The sequence below is a fragment of the Pieris rapae genome, chromosome 1 (genome assembly GCF_905147795.1).
Source record: "Pieris rapae chromosome 1, ilPieRapa1.1, whole genome shotgun sequence".
Lineage (NCBI taxonomy): Eukaryota > Metazoa > Arthropoda > Insecta > Lepidoptera > Pieridae > Pieris > Pieris rapae.
Window position 1 is genome coordinate 8,053,359 of NC_059509.1, and position 17,469 is coordinate 8,070,827.

General features: G+C 32.8%; 1 protein-coding gene across 1 annotated transcript; it reads left to right on the forward strand.

Annotated features, from left to right (window-relative positions):
* The first annotated feature begins 7,085 nt into the window (after window positions 1-7,085).
* Window positions 7,086-17,210, forward strand: LOC111003903 (protein rolling stone). Its single transcript, XM_045628663.1, has 6 exons — window positions 7,086-7,436; window positions 10,529-10,679; window positions 11,370-11,581; window positions 13,442-13,582; window positions 14,335-14,562; window positions 15,307-17,210. The coding sequence occupies exons 1-6, from the start codon at window positions 7,412-7,414 to the stop codon at window positions 15,456-15,458; spliced, it is 909 nt and encodes a 302-aa protein (XP_045484619.1). The 5' UTR covers window positions 7,086-7,411; the 3' UTR covers window positions 15,459-17,210.
* The last annotated feature ends 259 nt before the right edge of the window (window positions 17,211-17,469 follow it).

The window sequence follows — 17,469 nt, forward strand, 5'->3', positions numbered from 1 at the left end:
CCAGTATTTGTTTTTTTTCAAGGAGGAATGTATCGCATTACCATCGAACACCCAGAAATACGTACAACCTGAAAATGCTAACAAAATTAAGGGATCTCTTCGAAGCGACCACTTTGTTCGGGTTGTTCTTTTCTAACATTCATTTCATAATATGGAATTATATTCAATTTATAAAATGGAAATATATTATAAACACATTAAATAAATAAATAAAATAAATAAAAATAGCCTTTATTACTGATTAACCTGATACAAATATACATTAGATTTATTTCAATTTTCGGTATCAGTTTGCCTTTTGGCATAGGCCTCCCCTAGGCTTTCCCATCCATGTCTATCTGTGGCTTTTCTTTGCCATGTTGTTCCAGCTATGTTTCTAATATCGTCCTCCCATCTTGTTTTTGGCCTTCCTTTCTTTCTTTTCCCATCCCGCGGATACCATTCAGTAACATCTTTTGTCCATTTTCCCTTCTTGTTTCTTACCATATGGCCTACCCAGTTCCATTTAAGCTTTTTCACTGTGTGAGTGACATCCATAACTTTTGTCTTGCTTCTTATATTCTTAAGTTTAACTTTGTCTCTTAGCTTGAGGTTTAGGATGCTCCTCTCCATTTTGTTTTGGCACACTCTGAGTGCTCCACTCTGTTTGCTAGTGAGGGCCCAGGTTTGTGCTCCATAGGTTAAAGTTGGTAGTATGCAAGAGTTGAACAATGTAGTCTTATCTTTAAGGGGCATATGTGGATTCTTCATAACTTCCTTTAGAGACCAGAATCTTTTCCAAGCTTTATTTATTCTGATGTTAATTTCTTTTTGCATTTGATTTTCCGGTGCAATGATCTGTCCTAAATATGTATATTCATCGACATATTCTATTTGATTTGAATCTAACAGTATAGGTGTTTTTATGTTGTTTGTCATTAGTTTTGTTTTGTCTAGATTCATAGTCAGACCCACCTTTCTGCTCTCTCTGTCTAATTGCGTTAACATTGTTTTTAAGCCCTCTTGGTTTTCGCTAAGCAGAATCAGGTCGTCTGCGAACCTAAGGTGGTTGAGCTTTTTGCCATTTACATTTATCCCATACTCATCCCAGTTAATTTTACGAAATATGTGTTCTAGTACAGATGCGAATAGTTTTGGTGAGAGGGGGTCACCTTGCCGTACTCCCTTTTTTATTTTAAAGGCCTCTCCTTTCCTTTCAGTCTGAATTTTTGCCGTTGATTCTTTGTATATGTTTTTTATTATCCTGATATATTTTCGTTGCACTCCTTGTGAGTGTAGAGCGTCCCAAATGTGTGAATGTTTCAAAGAGTCGAATGCCTTACTGTAATCTACGAATGCCAAGTAGTATATCTTTCTGTATTCATTGCTCTTTTGGATAATCTGTTTGACGACATGAATGTGATCCATTGTTGAGAAGTCGCTTCGGAATCCAGCCTGTTCTCTCGGCCGATTTTCGTCTAATTTTGAGCTAATTCTGTTCAATATTACCTTTGCAAATATCTTATATAGATTGGAGATCAGGCTGATCGGTCTGTAGTTGTTTATTTCTGCCCTGTCGCCTTTCTTATGGAGCAATATGATGGTTGACGATGTCCATTGTTGCGGTATTGTTTCTTTAGTCAGAATATCGTTGTATATATTGGTAATATCACTTATTATGTAGTCTAGGCATTCCTTCAAAAGTTCGTTTGTTATTCCGTCCTCTCCGGGGGCTTTGTAGTTTTTCTGGGACAGTATTGCGGTTCTTACTTCGGATTCTAATATTGGGAGGGTAGCTTCTTCGTCTTCTTCCTGTGGGTATTGAGTATTTGTGTAGTCTGGATCATCATATAATTTACTATAGAATGTTGTTGCTATTTCCATAATTTCGGGTCGTTTTGTTGCTTTCTTATTAGATGTCTTGCTTTTGATGGATGGAATCCAACAGGTATTCTCTCTCAGTTCTTTCAGAGCTTTCTTTATGCCTCCAGATTTTTCAATGTGGAATTGGATAGTTCTGTTTCTAATTTGTTTCCTGTGAGTCCTAATTTTTTCATTTATTTGTTTACTTAGCTGGGTTATTTGTTTTCTATTTTGTTTCTTGTTTTTTAATAAAGTTTTCCTGGTCTCAAGTAGATGTCTGGCTTCGTCTCCTATTTTATCTGTCTTTTTTTTTAGGGTATATAATTTTCTGGATATTTCTTTCAGCGCTTTTTCTATTAGATTATATTTTTCTTCAATATTTTCACTCTTGTTGTTATTCAGTAAATTATCTTTCAATGTTGTCAACAAGTTTTCTGGGACGGTGAGAGGGATTTGACTTGGTGTAATTCTTTTCTTAGTATACTGTCTCCTCTTTTTTATCTCATTTAGGTAAATGGCTCCTCTTACCATACGATGATTTGTGTTAAAGTTGAACTTATTAATTGTGGTTATATCCTTGAAGAATTTAGGTTTATTTGACAATATGAAATCGATCTCATTTTTCACGTTCCCGTCTGGAGAAATCCAGGTCCATTTTTTATTTTTGTTTTTTCTTATATAAACTATTTAATATCCTAAGGTTATGTGCCTGTGCCAGGTGTATTAGTCTTTGTCCGTTATCATTTCTTTTTCCTGTGCTGAATTGGCCTAGTATGTTATTTTCGTTTGTTAATCTTTTACCAATCTGGCCATTGAAATCTCCCATCAGTATGATTGCCTTGTGTGCATCTGCCAGAGTCCTGTCCAGGTCTTCGTAGAAATTATCCTTTATGTCTTTTGGTGTCAGCTCTGTCGGTGCATATACTTGAATTATTGACACAGTTGCATACCCAGGCAAGTTGATATTTAGTTGTGCAATTCGTTCTGATATTCCAATGAAGGACTGTATGTATTGACTGTAGCATTTTTTAATAAGGAAACCGACTATAAACACAGTATATAACGTAAATACCCTAATACACTAAAATTGGGTATTAGAATTTCCGGAACACGAACAATACTAAAAGGGTTGCACAGATTTTGGGTCAAGTGGTCACTTCACCGCCCAATAGAGCCTCCTTAACATCACATGTTGAATGGGATAGGCACGTGACTTCATATATCCAATATATTTGCTATAATTGGTCATCGTAACAAAAAAATACCAAGAAGATGAAATTTATTAACGGCTCCATCAAAATTACGATGTGTGCGTCTAGATTTATATTGTAAATTGTCTATAGACCTGAAAGTACTAGTATTTCGCCCGGGTTTTAACTCTACCTGAGTTTACCTCCTTAGTTCTACCGTATTATATTTTAACATAATTCATGATAACGGAGGCGGTATAAATAGATAAAATAGTGTAGCCACATTTTATTGTTTTTTATTTTCAAATTACAAGGAAATTGACAGGAATTTAACTGTTAGACAATAATTTATATAATATCACTCGAGTATTGCACTATTACAGTACACATAACATTTAAAAAAATTGGATGCAGCGCCACTGTATTATTTTTGTTCATTTAAAACTCAAATACCTAATACTTTTTTCTAGAACTAGGTACTTAAAGTAAAATCCCTTATATGGCCCAACAATCCTTTCATTTGCTCTTGTAATCTCATATCATCGCAAATGATACTGTGGATTTATTATTATTTTCTTACTATTAGATAGAGATAGTAGTACTGGTCAATTAGTTCATATATCTTTTAATTTAATTTTCCTTTCTGTAATTATTATATACTACATACTATACCTACAATAGTTTGGTAATCAAAGTATCACATTAAATGGTAATTACATTATTTATTCAAGATTCAATAGAACATTTATTATTATTTAAAAAAAGATGCCATTAACTATGAAAGTGGTGCGCCTTTTGGTAAAAAAATGAGAAAAAATCAAATATAAAAGTGCCTTTTATCCTCATAAGAGTTATTATTTAATTTGAGATATGGTATGGTAGGTGGGCTCAATTTCCGCAACTAGACTCAAATTTGGTCCGTTTTGCGTAAATTTGAGATATTTATTACATTTCATTTTAAAAGTTAGATTGACCAAACAACGTTATTATAGAATGGAATATTTCTATTATTTATGATAACACTGGCTATGATCAATGCGCTGTCCATGGTCATGTAATAAATTAATTTACAAAAATCAATTCGCGGCGACTTGCCGCTGTGTTTAGAAGCCAATTAAACGTTGTGAATCATTGGCAACAATTTTTTGTTGATAGTCCAGTTACCACCTAAAAATCCAATAAAAAAAATAAGTACTTTCATTATACTGAATTGTAATCTAGGAGATCCGACAAAGTCACGACCTTTTTTATTTTAGACAAATTCCTAATGTTATAATTCATAATAAACAATTAAGTGAAATAAACGCCTTACGTAAAATATCGGCAAGAGAACATTTTTAAGCTTTTTTTATTTTCATTATATTATAGACAGCAATACAGCTGTATTTAATATTTTCGATTATATTTCGATCGTTTTGAGTTCTTATAGACAAAACTGAGACATTAATTATATTTATTTCACAGGTCAGAGTGCTAATACCTTAGCACACTACATCTAAATACCTTTGTATCGCACTCTAAGTAGTGGCTACAATATGATAAAATGTACAATATACCTTTTAATCAAAAGTGCCTTCACTACATCGACCCAGACCACGTGGTATTGAATATTTGCAGGAAACCCACTAAAGACCACGCCACGTGGTGTGATTCGGGGGCGGGGGTGCACCTGGTTCGGCGCCTATACAGGTATAAGGACAAAAGAACACAAGAAACCACGCGGGTTTACTCGAAATTTTTATATACTTATTTGGTAATCTAAAGCGGAAACAAAAATACTATTACCATTACTGGGGTATCCCGCTTACCGGACATTTTTATATTATTTATCCTCGAAACGATAATATGACAATTTAGTATATTATCATATTCCTGCTTTACATTATTAATAGTAAATTAACGTTGGTTATCCTTCTGAGAAACACATTCTTCGTATTTTATCCTCTAATAAATAAATTATCGATAAATAATATGTTCCATGCCTTAACGGGTAAATGTATAAAAGCAAATAATCCTCACATGTCAGTCCCATGCTTGTATTGCTATTAATATAAAAAAAACAATAATTTTGATTTCTATGAAAATTACATGTAAAAACTAACAGACAGTATTGACGTATTTGTGTTCAAGCAATTGTTTAGTAGGGAGGCGGGTTCTCAACAATAAATTAGCGTGCTTCGTCACCGGCAGACGGTTAGGCGGTATTGTGAGCGTTTTATACGTCAGTTACCTCTTGTTACTAAACGTAGTCTATGGCTTACACGGGCTGTAAAACGCGGGAATATTATTAATTTAAAAAATATAGATGTTCTACTGAAAAAAAAATTGTTCTAAAGTAATCAAAAAGTATATTATATTATTTATGGTTTCTTAAAATGTGTAAGCACAGTGTATTGGTAGTGTATTGGTTCCAACAGAAGCAAGCTATCCAGGTAACTATTTAATACTATATATTATATAATACATATATTATATATAGTATTAAATACTATATATTATATAATAAATAAATAACAATAAACACTGTTAGATTGGACTTAGATGCCATTGAGATAAATCGATATATATTTTAATAAGAAAAAGTTTATATATATTATTAAAATACATAGACTGACATTACAAATTATGATTCGTATTTTTTTGTACCGGAAATAAATTTCCACTCCAATTTAAAAAAAATATTTTTAAACCTTGTTTAGATGGCCAAGCATTGACTTAAGGCAAATGTTTTTAAAATATCACCTTATATTTCATTTCACGTAACAATAATTTAAATCATACGTGTACAAATGCTATCGAAATCCAATTTTTAAAATGTTTGTAAGAATTTGAATATTATCTGTCGTCGCGAATTTATCAGTAAAATTTATTGTATTCTTTATTGACAGATTGCCACAACATTAAATGACCGTTATAAATAAATATAATTATAACTTTGCAAAAGTTACATGGACAGTGTTTTACAAGGCTGGCTATTTAACAAGATTACAAATTACGATAATACAGAGTCAGTCTAGATTACGAAATTTCTATGATTATGCAGTAATCTTAACTACAAAAATCCCATTTTTATATTCATTTTAACTTCTAACTAAAACATTCCTTATATATTTATTGAAAGCAGATAAAAAGGTGGAGTGGTCTTATACCACCATCGACAATTACTTTGCAAAGGCAGTTCCACTATTACATATGCAACATTGCACCAGTGACCAGTCACAGGCGTTTTCTACTCAGATTTTTTTAAGCAATATAGTAAACTTTTTACCTTAAAAACCTCTTTACATTGATATTGTATAACAAGCAACAGGCGTCTTTATCTAAAATTAAAGTATAAATCACGAAAATTTACAGAAGGAATAATATTTCTTATATTACATAGACAAGTAATGCTTTTAAAAATATTGAAATGACGATAGTGCGAGCTAAACGGATAGGGAATTCCAAAACCTCAGTGCAGAGTCCCTTATATAAGATTCGCAAAAGTGAAGTGTTGTGATGATCCGCTTTGAAACGAATCCTTAAATACTTTGAAAACACAATATACATATAGGTTTATATACTAATATATGACGTAAGGCATATCGCATAAAATCCAAAACGTTATCGTCAGAAAAGATACATAAACATCATGAAGGTTATTTTCTAGTAGAGTCGACTCTTTGGGAGTAATTTCTTATATATGTTCGTTTATCTATGGCGGCTCCCGCGTTCGCACATGCGCTGTAAAAAATGTCATATCATGTATTTTGGCGCCATTTACCTATATTTCATACGTGTTACGTCAGATTTGCCTTTTTTGATTTGGTGAAATGCATTGTATGCATTTGTATGCAAACACAAATCATATTTATTTAAATATTTCATTTTGTGCGATTAATATCCCTAATATAAAGTAATCGTCTTAATAAATAACAAATCATGTCATAATTATCTGTATTTTCTTTGTTTGAATCATTCAAAAAATTCAGTTCAAAAAATATGATAGGTCTAGAATCTAGATCATTTTAAAATACCGATACAAATATTTCAATTGTGATTCTCCGTCAATTCGCGGTCGGGTCAAGTATTCCAAATTACAAAAACATTTGTTCCTATTATTGGGACAGATTTGAACCGTTAAAGGCTATTTTTTATTTGTAGCGTGCTCCAAATACTGGCCAGTGTGGGGTTATAAATTATTAGTGATATTGACATCGGGAGTTCGCGTCGCGCCGCAGTGGCTGCCGGCCCGCGCATGCGCTCTGTACCAAACACTAATGTATTGTTCGTGTCAAAACATTACTTGGAAATCTGAGGCTCCGTATTAAATTCAATAAAAGTGCTACTTCATCACGACTTCGTTTACATGTACACGTGTCAGGCGAGTTTCGAGAAAGATGAGGCTTCCGAAATTTGATCTATGTAAGTCCTGCGTATTTTAAATATTACATATGTACTGTTTTGGTCTGTAGCATGCTGATTTAACCATAGATATATTACTTTAATTTTCCGTCAAAAGCCTATGTATTTACTATTTATGGTGCTGTTATCGATATTTTTAATTGATATGAATGTTAGGACGTTGTTATATAAGAGAGACATTAGAGACATATGTATTTATAATTAAATCTATAAATACATATTATCAAAATAACTATAAAATATTCTTATCATTTTATCTAACATTTAAAACTGCACTCGGCACGATACCATCACGGTCATTACAATTGAGACATTAATTTTCGATTAAATTAATGATCTGGTTCAAGGAGAATTCTATGGGTCTATTTTGTGTAAAACATATTTTTGTGATGTGTGAAAAATAGCTCAGTTGAACGAGCATTGTCATGTTGCTACAACTGTAAACATTTTTTTATTTGTAAACATGTGCTGTGTAAATCATTGTATAGTTGATTTTATTTGCAATATAATCAAAATTATGTATGCGATAAGAAGGAATAACGAGAAATTTTACTAATGTGCTATTTCGTAATTTAATTAGTTTTTGTTGTTGTTTAGAAATAAATCTGCAGTTTTACAGCGAATTGTTTGATTCTAATTAACAAAAAAAAAATAACTAGACTAAAAATACATACCGTATAAAGGATATCATTGTTTATACCTTAATAATTTAACTGATACTGGCATATCAAAGCCTAGATAACAAAAACACAGCATATATGCCACTCCTTTATGAAACGATTACTCGTAATCCTAAATCCGCTTATGAACTCGGATATGTCACTCTTGGAATCCTTGATAGAAACCATATCTACAAATCTCTTTAAACACATCGGAAGTATTGAATTTATACACTAGCTGTTGTCCATGCATCGAACTGGACAGTCATTTAATCTTTCCAAGAATAGACAAAATTCTAAAAAAATGTTTCTGAAATTTTGACGTAAACGTGAAGAAACAGCATAACTAGAGCGAGTCACGCCTAATATTAAGGTTTCTACTCCTTAAGTTACTCTGAATGGGTGTGTGTGATCAGTAACACGATAAATTTGGTTAGGAAATTCATGCAACAAGACTTTTAAAATTTTCAGAATTAAACCTCTTTGTTTATAATCAAATAATGTAACCATAATTCACTTAGTTCTTTAAATGATGAATAAAACACTTATACCCAGTAAAATCAGCTATAATCAGCTTAATTAGGTCAACAGTACGATTGTTAAATTAATAATTCTCAACAGCATAGATGCAGGTGGCCTGTAACATCCCCGTAGTAGCAAGCCTTAATTAGTCGACCATCGGAGACCACTTGAACTGTCTAGAACATCAATCAACTACACTTGTGGAACAATTACCCGCCCTCGTTGTTCATTATAGATACATTTCCACAAAATATTTAAAGAGCGATCGGATATTACGTAGCATCAACTTGAATTCAGAACATTAGTTAAGCTTTTGCTTAAGCTTAAAAATATTAAATCAAATAACAGATCAATATATAATAGAAAAAAAAAATTTGACGTAGCATTGGTCAAATGTCATTTAAGTTTCGCGGTGAACAGCAGCGTAAACCAAATAACTCCATCATAATGAAAATTTACATTTCAATCCGACGTAAGTTATGATTATGCTTTAATTATGCAATAAAATTGTGAATACAAAAATAGAAGATGGGTAGCCTTAAATTTCTTCTTACTTGTATTATAATAAAGAAAATCCTTTTGCGGTACATAATCTATAATCATTAATCAAAGGAACCAGTAACTCAACAACGAAATGTATTGCCCAATTACGACTGATTTGATAAAGCAATGAAATTCTATATCTTCCTTTTAAATGTATGGCAACTATACTTTTAATCTTATAAAAAAAGTGCCATTAAAGAACAGGCTAACAATAACATACAATTGGCGTGTACGATTGGTCCTTTGTAGTGCAATATGTGCATCCGCCCGCCAATGCTATATCTATTGAAACCACCTCCATGTCATTTAATATTATTTCCTAGTCTCACTATTAATTTTTACTAATAAATAATATGCTAGATAAAATATTTTGCACTGCATAACGCAATTGATAAGCTTTTATGGAATTTATAATGAAAAATTACATTAATTGGCGAGTCTAACTATTTCTATTTCTATTTTCACGCTGATTAGAAATAATTTACTATTGAATAATTTATGTATTGCGAATAGATATGTATTGAAATACAGCGAGTAAATGCTGCCAGCGTTTAAGGTACCCACAGGGACTAAACTTTTAAAACTTGTTTTAGTTTTCTTTTTATTAATTCGTGATTATTTTTATTATTACTGTGTATGTTAAATTTTAAATATTATATATTTTTTTGTTATGATTACTTATAAATATTTACAAGTTAACTTAGAACTAAGAAATAATATTAATTGAATCAAAGTCAAGAATCATTTATTCATATAGTAACACAATGTACCTACACTTATGAACGTCCAAAAACTAGATATACATTAAATGCTTTTAATTTTACATATATAATAATCAAAGAATCAGATTACAAATAAAATAATCAAATTAAATGACATGTATTTTATTCAAAGAGTGCACTCATCTACTATCGCGTCACTACGTCATATTTGTACAAAACTCAACGGTCCTATTGATTCTCATTCGTCATTCAGTCATTCGCTTCACATTCTTTATGAGATTTATTAAGAAAAAATATTTTCTTAAAAATGACTTTGTATCCACGATTATATCTAAAATTGTTTAATTACTCTAGGTCTTAGTTATTGTTTAATATTAGTTACATCGTACTAGGTAGCTGTGGATTTAACAAATGAGATACAGAAATCCTTGTATCCACAACTGGACATTCAGTTTTTGATAACAATTTTTGTAATAAAACATAAAATATAATTAAGATCCAACTCAGCTTATGGGTCTTATAAATTTGTAAGTAAAAACAATATTATTACCTACGCAGTTTACTACAAAATATACATGTCTCTCCAAACCATATATTCTCTAGTATATCGGTAAATTATTATCATGTATGTATTTAAAATTTCCAGCATTAAAAAAAGTTTGCAAACCCGCGATGCTGGGGAGAATTTGGCAAGCCGGCAGACGTGGTCTGACTCTCGATCACACACCGTCACATCATTTTGCCTGTTCCCAGTGGCAGACTGGACATAGACCAACAACCTCATATATTGTCTATAGGTAAGTTTTAATATATTTGATTGAAGTGGCATGAAAATGTAGTAGAACTAAAATCTTTAGATTACAAGTGATTGTAGGATACAAAAAAAAATCATGAAATAAATGTTTTTAGTAGGTAAATATATAGGTTGCGCAAAAATTTAATAAAAAAACCAACACAAAATTAAGTCCATTTAATTTTTGGGTAGATTCTAACTCAATATAATGTTACATATGTTCTCAACTCCTCGCAATGATGTCCTGTTTGTAACCACTGGTCCTTCCGAATGTTATTTTTAACGTTCTCTATCCTTGTTATTTTCCTTATGTAAGTATTTTTACGGTTATCTCTTTTCTTTACATTTAGTAAGCTTCTCTTAACTGCTCTTTGACGTACCTCCATATTTTTATTTAGGCGTTGCTGAGGAATACTTAGGTAGTAGTAGTAACAATGAGACATTAATTTTTGCGAACAATGTAAACATACCTTAGTAAATTCAATGTCCTAAGCCAACTGAAGTATTTCCGAACCAATTCGACTTAGGGTCCTTCAAGAAAAGAGCGTACCAATTCTTAAAAGGCCGGCAACGCACTCGCGAGCCCTCTGGCATTCAGGGTGTCCATGGGCGGCGGTATCACTTAACATCAGGTGAGCCTCCTGCCCGTTTGCCCCCTGTTCTATAAAAAAAAAAAAATATTTTCTATTTTCAGATGGTTATTTTTCCTGTCAGCATTATCAATTGGCATAACAAGTTTCTCGTGTCAAAGACTTCCTGCTCTCTATGATGGGCCAAAAGTGGAGCTGAATTACTTCAAGTGGTTCATTTACTTCACTAACTGGGGATACATCCTCATTGTCCTACAGGCAGCCTTAGCTTTAGCTGTTGTTTATAAGTACAAGAATCAGAAAACCTATTGCATACGTAAGTATTAATAGAGATTATACAACGATGCCCCTCCTGCCTCGTTTCAGCACTGTATGAGCCGTATGAATTCTAAATTTCACCAACATCACTTTGATGGCGGGAAATCTTCCACAGTCCGTTTCACAAGGTATTTTCTTTTGCGAACTAGCAAACTGTGGAGTCGACTCCCAGTGGGGTCTTCGTACTCCTCCCTCAAAGGCCGGCAACGCAACCACTGTACATGGGTGTTTACGGGCTGCGATTACTGACATTTTGGGCGTCCCGCAGGCTCGATTGCCGCCCTATTATTAAAAAAAAACAAATAAAATATTGCTCCTTCGAACTGTTTATATCTTCACGTAATGCAATATATACATATGTAAATAAAAACAATAATAAAACGGAATTAAATAACGACAACAGAAAATTTTGAACATCTTTCCACAAATGAAATTCTGCTCTACCACATTAAAACTTAATCAAATTAAGAACTATCCCCGCTTTGGCGCTGATTAGAAATAGTTTCTTATCATTGAGACAATTTATATACGTCTCCGAAATGCAATGTCAAGAGCCTCGCGTGATTTCATCTAATTATTTCAAAGAATTTCTGCGGGAGGCATCTTTACATCAATTAATTCACATTGCACTGTCGCGTGTCATTGCTATTGAGATACTTGATTATCTCGTATGGTCAAGCACGTGTTTCATTCATCTAAATCGTGACCATGAGACGATACTTTAATCTTGTGCAATAGCATGAGATTAATTCAAACATTATACTTATACGTAAGAACTGTTACCATGAAGTTAGCAATGTTTTAGATAAACGCCTAGCACCTGCGACAATATATTTTGTATGAAATATTTTAGTCCTGCTAATATCCATTTTGTTCGCTGTAATTTTGCCGCCTGTCACAATTGAATCGCTAAATGCACTATAGGTATACTAATAGATAAATCAGAGCCTATCCGATATTCTGAATGTTCTGCAATAATGCCTATAAATAGAAAACTGCACATATATATAGTTTCAAATCAAATATTATCATATTTTAAAATGTCATATAATTCTTCCTCTCTCCTCAGTTCATGAGTAATTGTATTGACTTCCTCATAATCTCCTCTGTTGTATGCTTGCATGGGGCGAGCAATATGTTCGTGTGACGCATTTGATTGATACAATTTCGCGTCAATTAAACTGGTCGAGTGGGACGTTAGCAATTATTATCCTTATTGGTTCCTCATTCCTGTTATTGACGTCGATATTGCTAACAAATATCAATTGGTATCGTAGAATGCATGTAGGTTTTATTTGGGTCCCTATTTTTCTACTTTGGTCTATAATATTATAACTTCAACGCGCTTGTTTCAAAAAAATCAATTTATGTAATATAAGGGAATATTTATTATAAATATAAGCTTTTATAATAATTTAAAAAATAATTTAAATTTGTTATTAGTGGTTAATCTATCATTTAATTCCAATAGATGTATTAAAATAAATATTATTAAAAAAAGGATATAAAAACAGTAGAGTATGGGTAATTTTATCTTTTTCAGACAAATTCATATCTTTTTTCATTTATAATTTTTCTGTATGGACATATATATTTATTTGAGCCTACAGAGACGAACTTATTTTAAAGAGGTAAAATGTTTACACTTCCCACAGGGGTGGCAAAAAAGCTCTGCTGCCCTGCGGTAAAGCTTTTTTCCTCAGCTGGGGTCTGAACCTAGGGCCTTCTCGCTTTACACGAGTTGTTTGTGCCCACGGAGGCGAATATATGTCCAAGGAATCGACCTCACTGCTATACCCGAGAATATAGTCACTAAAACTGTTTTACATTTATATAATAAGTTCCATTATTTTTCTAGCTTGTGATGACGAAGAGATTCCATTACCACGTCGTCAGAAGACACCATTCCTGTGCCGTTTATACTGGCTGATGCATAATATTGCCACGGACCTCGCGTTCGTTATAACACTTGTTTATTGGACATTAGTCCATGATCCGAGTAAGTGAACCTGAACGCTTTGATTTAATTTTATTGAAGTGAAACTTCGTTAGGCACATGAGGGTAAAAGTTTTCGTCGTTTTTGTTGAAGAATAGGAAGAGAGTTGGTAGACAATTGGTTGATGTATTCGTTTAGTAGTTACATGTTAGAACTTTAGATGGTAATTCTTTCGCGTAACGTCTTGGGAAGTAAACGCAGAATTTTGATTCATTATTATATTATATATTATAATTAGCACTTATATAGTGTGTAAACAGTCTGAATATAGATTTACAAATACATGGAGTGATCATATACTGGTACATGATCACCATCTTCCATAGTAATAATTTATTTATAAAGAAGTTTCACTTCTGACACACACACTTTTTTAACAAAACACGTGTTAAAAAGAGGTCAATCAAACGCTTATAAAATTAAATATGAAATATGTAGAGATATGATATACTCGGGTGAAAATGACATGAGCAAGTTCTCAGAACAGCTAACCAAATCCATGCATTGGAGTAGCCTGTGATATAGCGGCACACGAATCCCGAGACGACATTGTATAGAAGAAGTCGAAAAACAGTTACTCATTTCAATACAACATTCCAGTTTAAATTTTTTGTGAAGTTTTTTAATTTGTTGAAAAATAAATACATATAGAATAAAAGTTTACATCATAATTAAAATTTAGTGCCACTGATGCAGATTTGACTTTTCTAAACACTTATACTATTTAGCCAAGCTCACAAATAATTTTTTTTAGAAATGCACGAGGTCAACGCATTGAATATCTTAGTACACGGCTGTAACTCACTAGCGATGTTGCTAGAATTGGCTGTGACTGCCCATCCGATACAGGCTATGCACGCTTTGTTCGGCGCCGGCGCAGGTCTTATGTATGGGATATTCAGCGCCTTCTATTGGGCTGTAGGGGGAACGGATAGAGTTGGTCTCCCGGCCATCTACCCTGCATTAGATTGGAACAAACCTGGTAAGTGTAAGCTACAATTACATAAACTAAAATAAAAAGGAACGATTTTGGTATATGACATCACTTTATTTAAAATGATCAGTGGCACAACCTATTTATGTATTATCACATTTCTGGGCCTCGGATTTATGTATCTGTTTCATGATCATTTATTAATCTAAGAGGCAAGTAGGTGATCAGCCTCCTGTGCCTGACACGTTGTCGACTTTTTGGGTCTTAGGCAAGCCGGTTTCCTCACGATGTTTTCCTTCACCGTTCGAGCGAATAAATGCGCACATAGAAATATAGTCCATTGGTTCACAGCTGGGGATCATACCTACGACCTCAGGGATGAGAGACGCAAACTAAAGCCCCTAGGCCAACACTGCTCTACATTCTTTATATCTACTCTCTATCACATTAAAAAATACATATGCAATCCGAGTCAAGACCCTTATTATCATTAGTAATTAAATATATCTTACTGTTAAAGTTTTACTTAAATCATTTTTTTCTAAAGCCAAATTAAGAGCCAACACACACATACCACTGGTCTCACGAGCACATCCTCAAATACCTCACATAAACAGCCTTACTTATCATCTAGACATCCAAATAATGTACACAGGTCTTCATAATTAGATGTATTTATTTTGTTATATTTTTTCTCATTGATACTGGCAACTGTTATTTATTTGTACTTTCTCAATATCTATTCTTTTTTTAACTGTATATACATAAGCTTACAAAATATTATTTTTAAAGGTTCAGCGTTCGGTTTCGTCGCCCTATGTGCGGTAGTGATGGTGTTTGCTCACGCTATCGCCACCGTTCTCGCAATATTACGCATGAAGTTAGCTGCGAAACTTCGACCGTCGGGCTCACATCTCGACAAGTTCACTCTGCCTACACACTGAGGGTCAATTAAACGGGATTAGACTGGTTTTCATAGGTCAATGGACTACCCAAATTTCAATTACACTAGCAAAGGTGACCCTAATTGCACATAATAATACATAGGTAGCATTTCTAATTAGGATTCAGATAACACATGCCTCATTGAGGTGTCATATCTGCTTATATAGGCTAAGGAATAACTTTTATTTAGTTTAATTAAACCAAAACAAAACGTTTTCATTGCAAACCGTACCTAAAGTGACATTTGACAGATGACGACTGACGTTCAAACAATCTCTATTCGATTCGAAATCTATTTCCAATTTTACGTAATATGTGGAGAATTCCTCTTTCAAAAGTTAACCTATTTCTTTTATATCTATGAAGTTTGACAATTCAGACTATAGCTTTCATTGTGACTCAAAGTTTAGCAATAAGGTAATAAAGTGCAGATAACATAATTTCGCTGATAAATTATATGACTGTGATCGTCAGTATTATTAAAGTAAGACCATGATCATATGAGAATGAATGATAGAATAATTTAGCTTTGAGCATTTATAGTTTAAGTATGTTTATTGTATTTTCAAGCTTTTTAAATCTATCTATGGCGGTTTAAAACGTACGTTGTGGCAACTTTGGTAAATTGGGTTATTTAATAATATTATGTCATTGCCTTAGTATTATATACTTATGTTAGCTTGTGTTAATTGCATGTCGTCTGTTATCTACAGATTGTAATTCAATAGGACAATTTTAATGTTAGTAATAAATTTAGAGTATTGATTTTATGACATGTTTTTTAACTACGTGTATGTAAGCATTTAACATTACTCGTACGCTGAGAAACTGCTTGTCTTGGCAGTTGCATAATAAATAAGTGAGCTTTTTCTAAGCTTTAGTGAATTTTCAGCCCAGAGAGATAAGAGCTCGATATGTGTTTTGTACAAAAGGCTGCCTCTATGCCTACTAAGAGAATGGCCAAGACTAAAGTATTCGGAAGTTGTAGAACAATGTCCCAGTTTTGAGTTTCTATTAATAAGGAGCACGATTTTTGTATAAATACGCACTTTACGTGATATCGCATCTTTTCTACAATGTATAATGTACATATATAATAAAATTCAGCGTCATAATAGAGTCATCTCAGAATTATACAAGGTTTATCCAGCTCGAAGCGGACTTGTAGATTTAATTTAGACGACGCGAGGAGAATTCTATTTTACTTGATGTTATAATTGTCTAAATTACCTATAATAATACTTTTATCGCAAATATGAGCACGTATAACATATTTCAAAGGAATATTAAAATAATTAAAAATCTTTTTAGGCGTTATAATGACAGTAACGTACTAAAGTGATTTGACGTTATTTATGCTTCGTCTCCCTAAACACATTTAAATTTTCAGAAAGATTTGAACGAACAAATGAATGCGCATAGAAATTCCTACCTTATGTACTTTTTATTTGATGACAAAGTGCGCGCGACTCCTTAAATTAGCTGCTTTAACCATCGCAGACATACAAAATGGCTATTTTCTCAAGAAACAAATGCAATTAAAAAATCACCAAAAAAAGTTCCGTTACTTAGTTTACTGTAGTGTTTGTGATTTGTAGATTTATATACGAATTGTTCCTAGCCTGAATGTGTACGTATAGGCACAACTCTGTGATTGATTTAGTGTAGTTATGTACTGTCCGAATGTCATTTCTGTTTTAAGATATTATTTGAGAACAGCTTTTACCTAAGTATCGCCAAAGAGTTAATTTATTAATAATAATAATAATAATAAAATCATTTATTTCAGACCAATCAACAAGTCCATATGTTGTTAGTATAGTAAAACTTATAAGACTTATAACTATGTTAGTAAAATTATTAAAAACATTTAGTTCATTAGTCTACGTTGATTTGAGACACCCGGCACACGGGCATGTATATGAACCCAGTGTCTCAAAACAGCACATTCAGGCTTATTTGCTATAACCATCAGGATATTGTTGGTACTCGCACGAACCCCACGCATCA

Bases quoted from the DNA above. Each gene is read 5' to 3' on its own strand.
- LOC111003903 (XM_045628663.1), top strand. From the start codon at position 7,412: ATGAGGCTTCCGAAATTTGATCTAT. The intron at 13,583-14,334 runs GTAAGTGAACCT...AATTTTTTTTAG, and splicing joins GACATTAGTCCATGATCCGA to AAATGCACGAGGTCAACGCA. The intron at 14,563-15,306 runs GTAAGTGTAAGC...TTATTTTTAAAG, and splicing joins ATTAGATTGGAACAAACCTG to GTTCAGCGTTCGGTTTCGTC.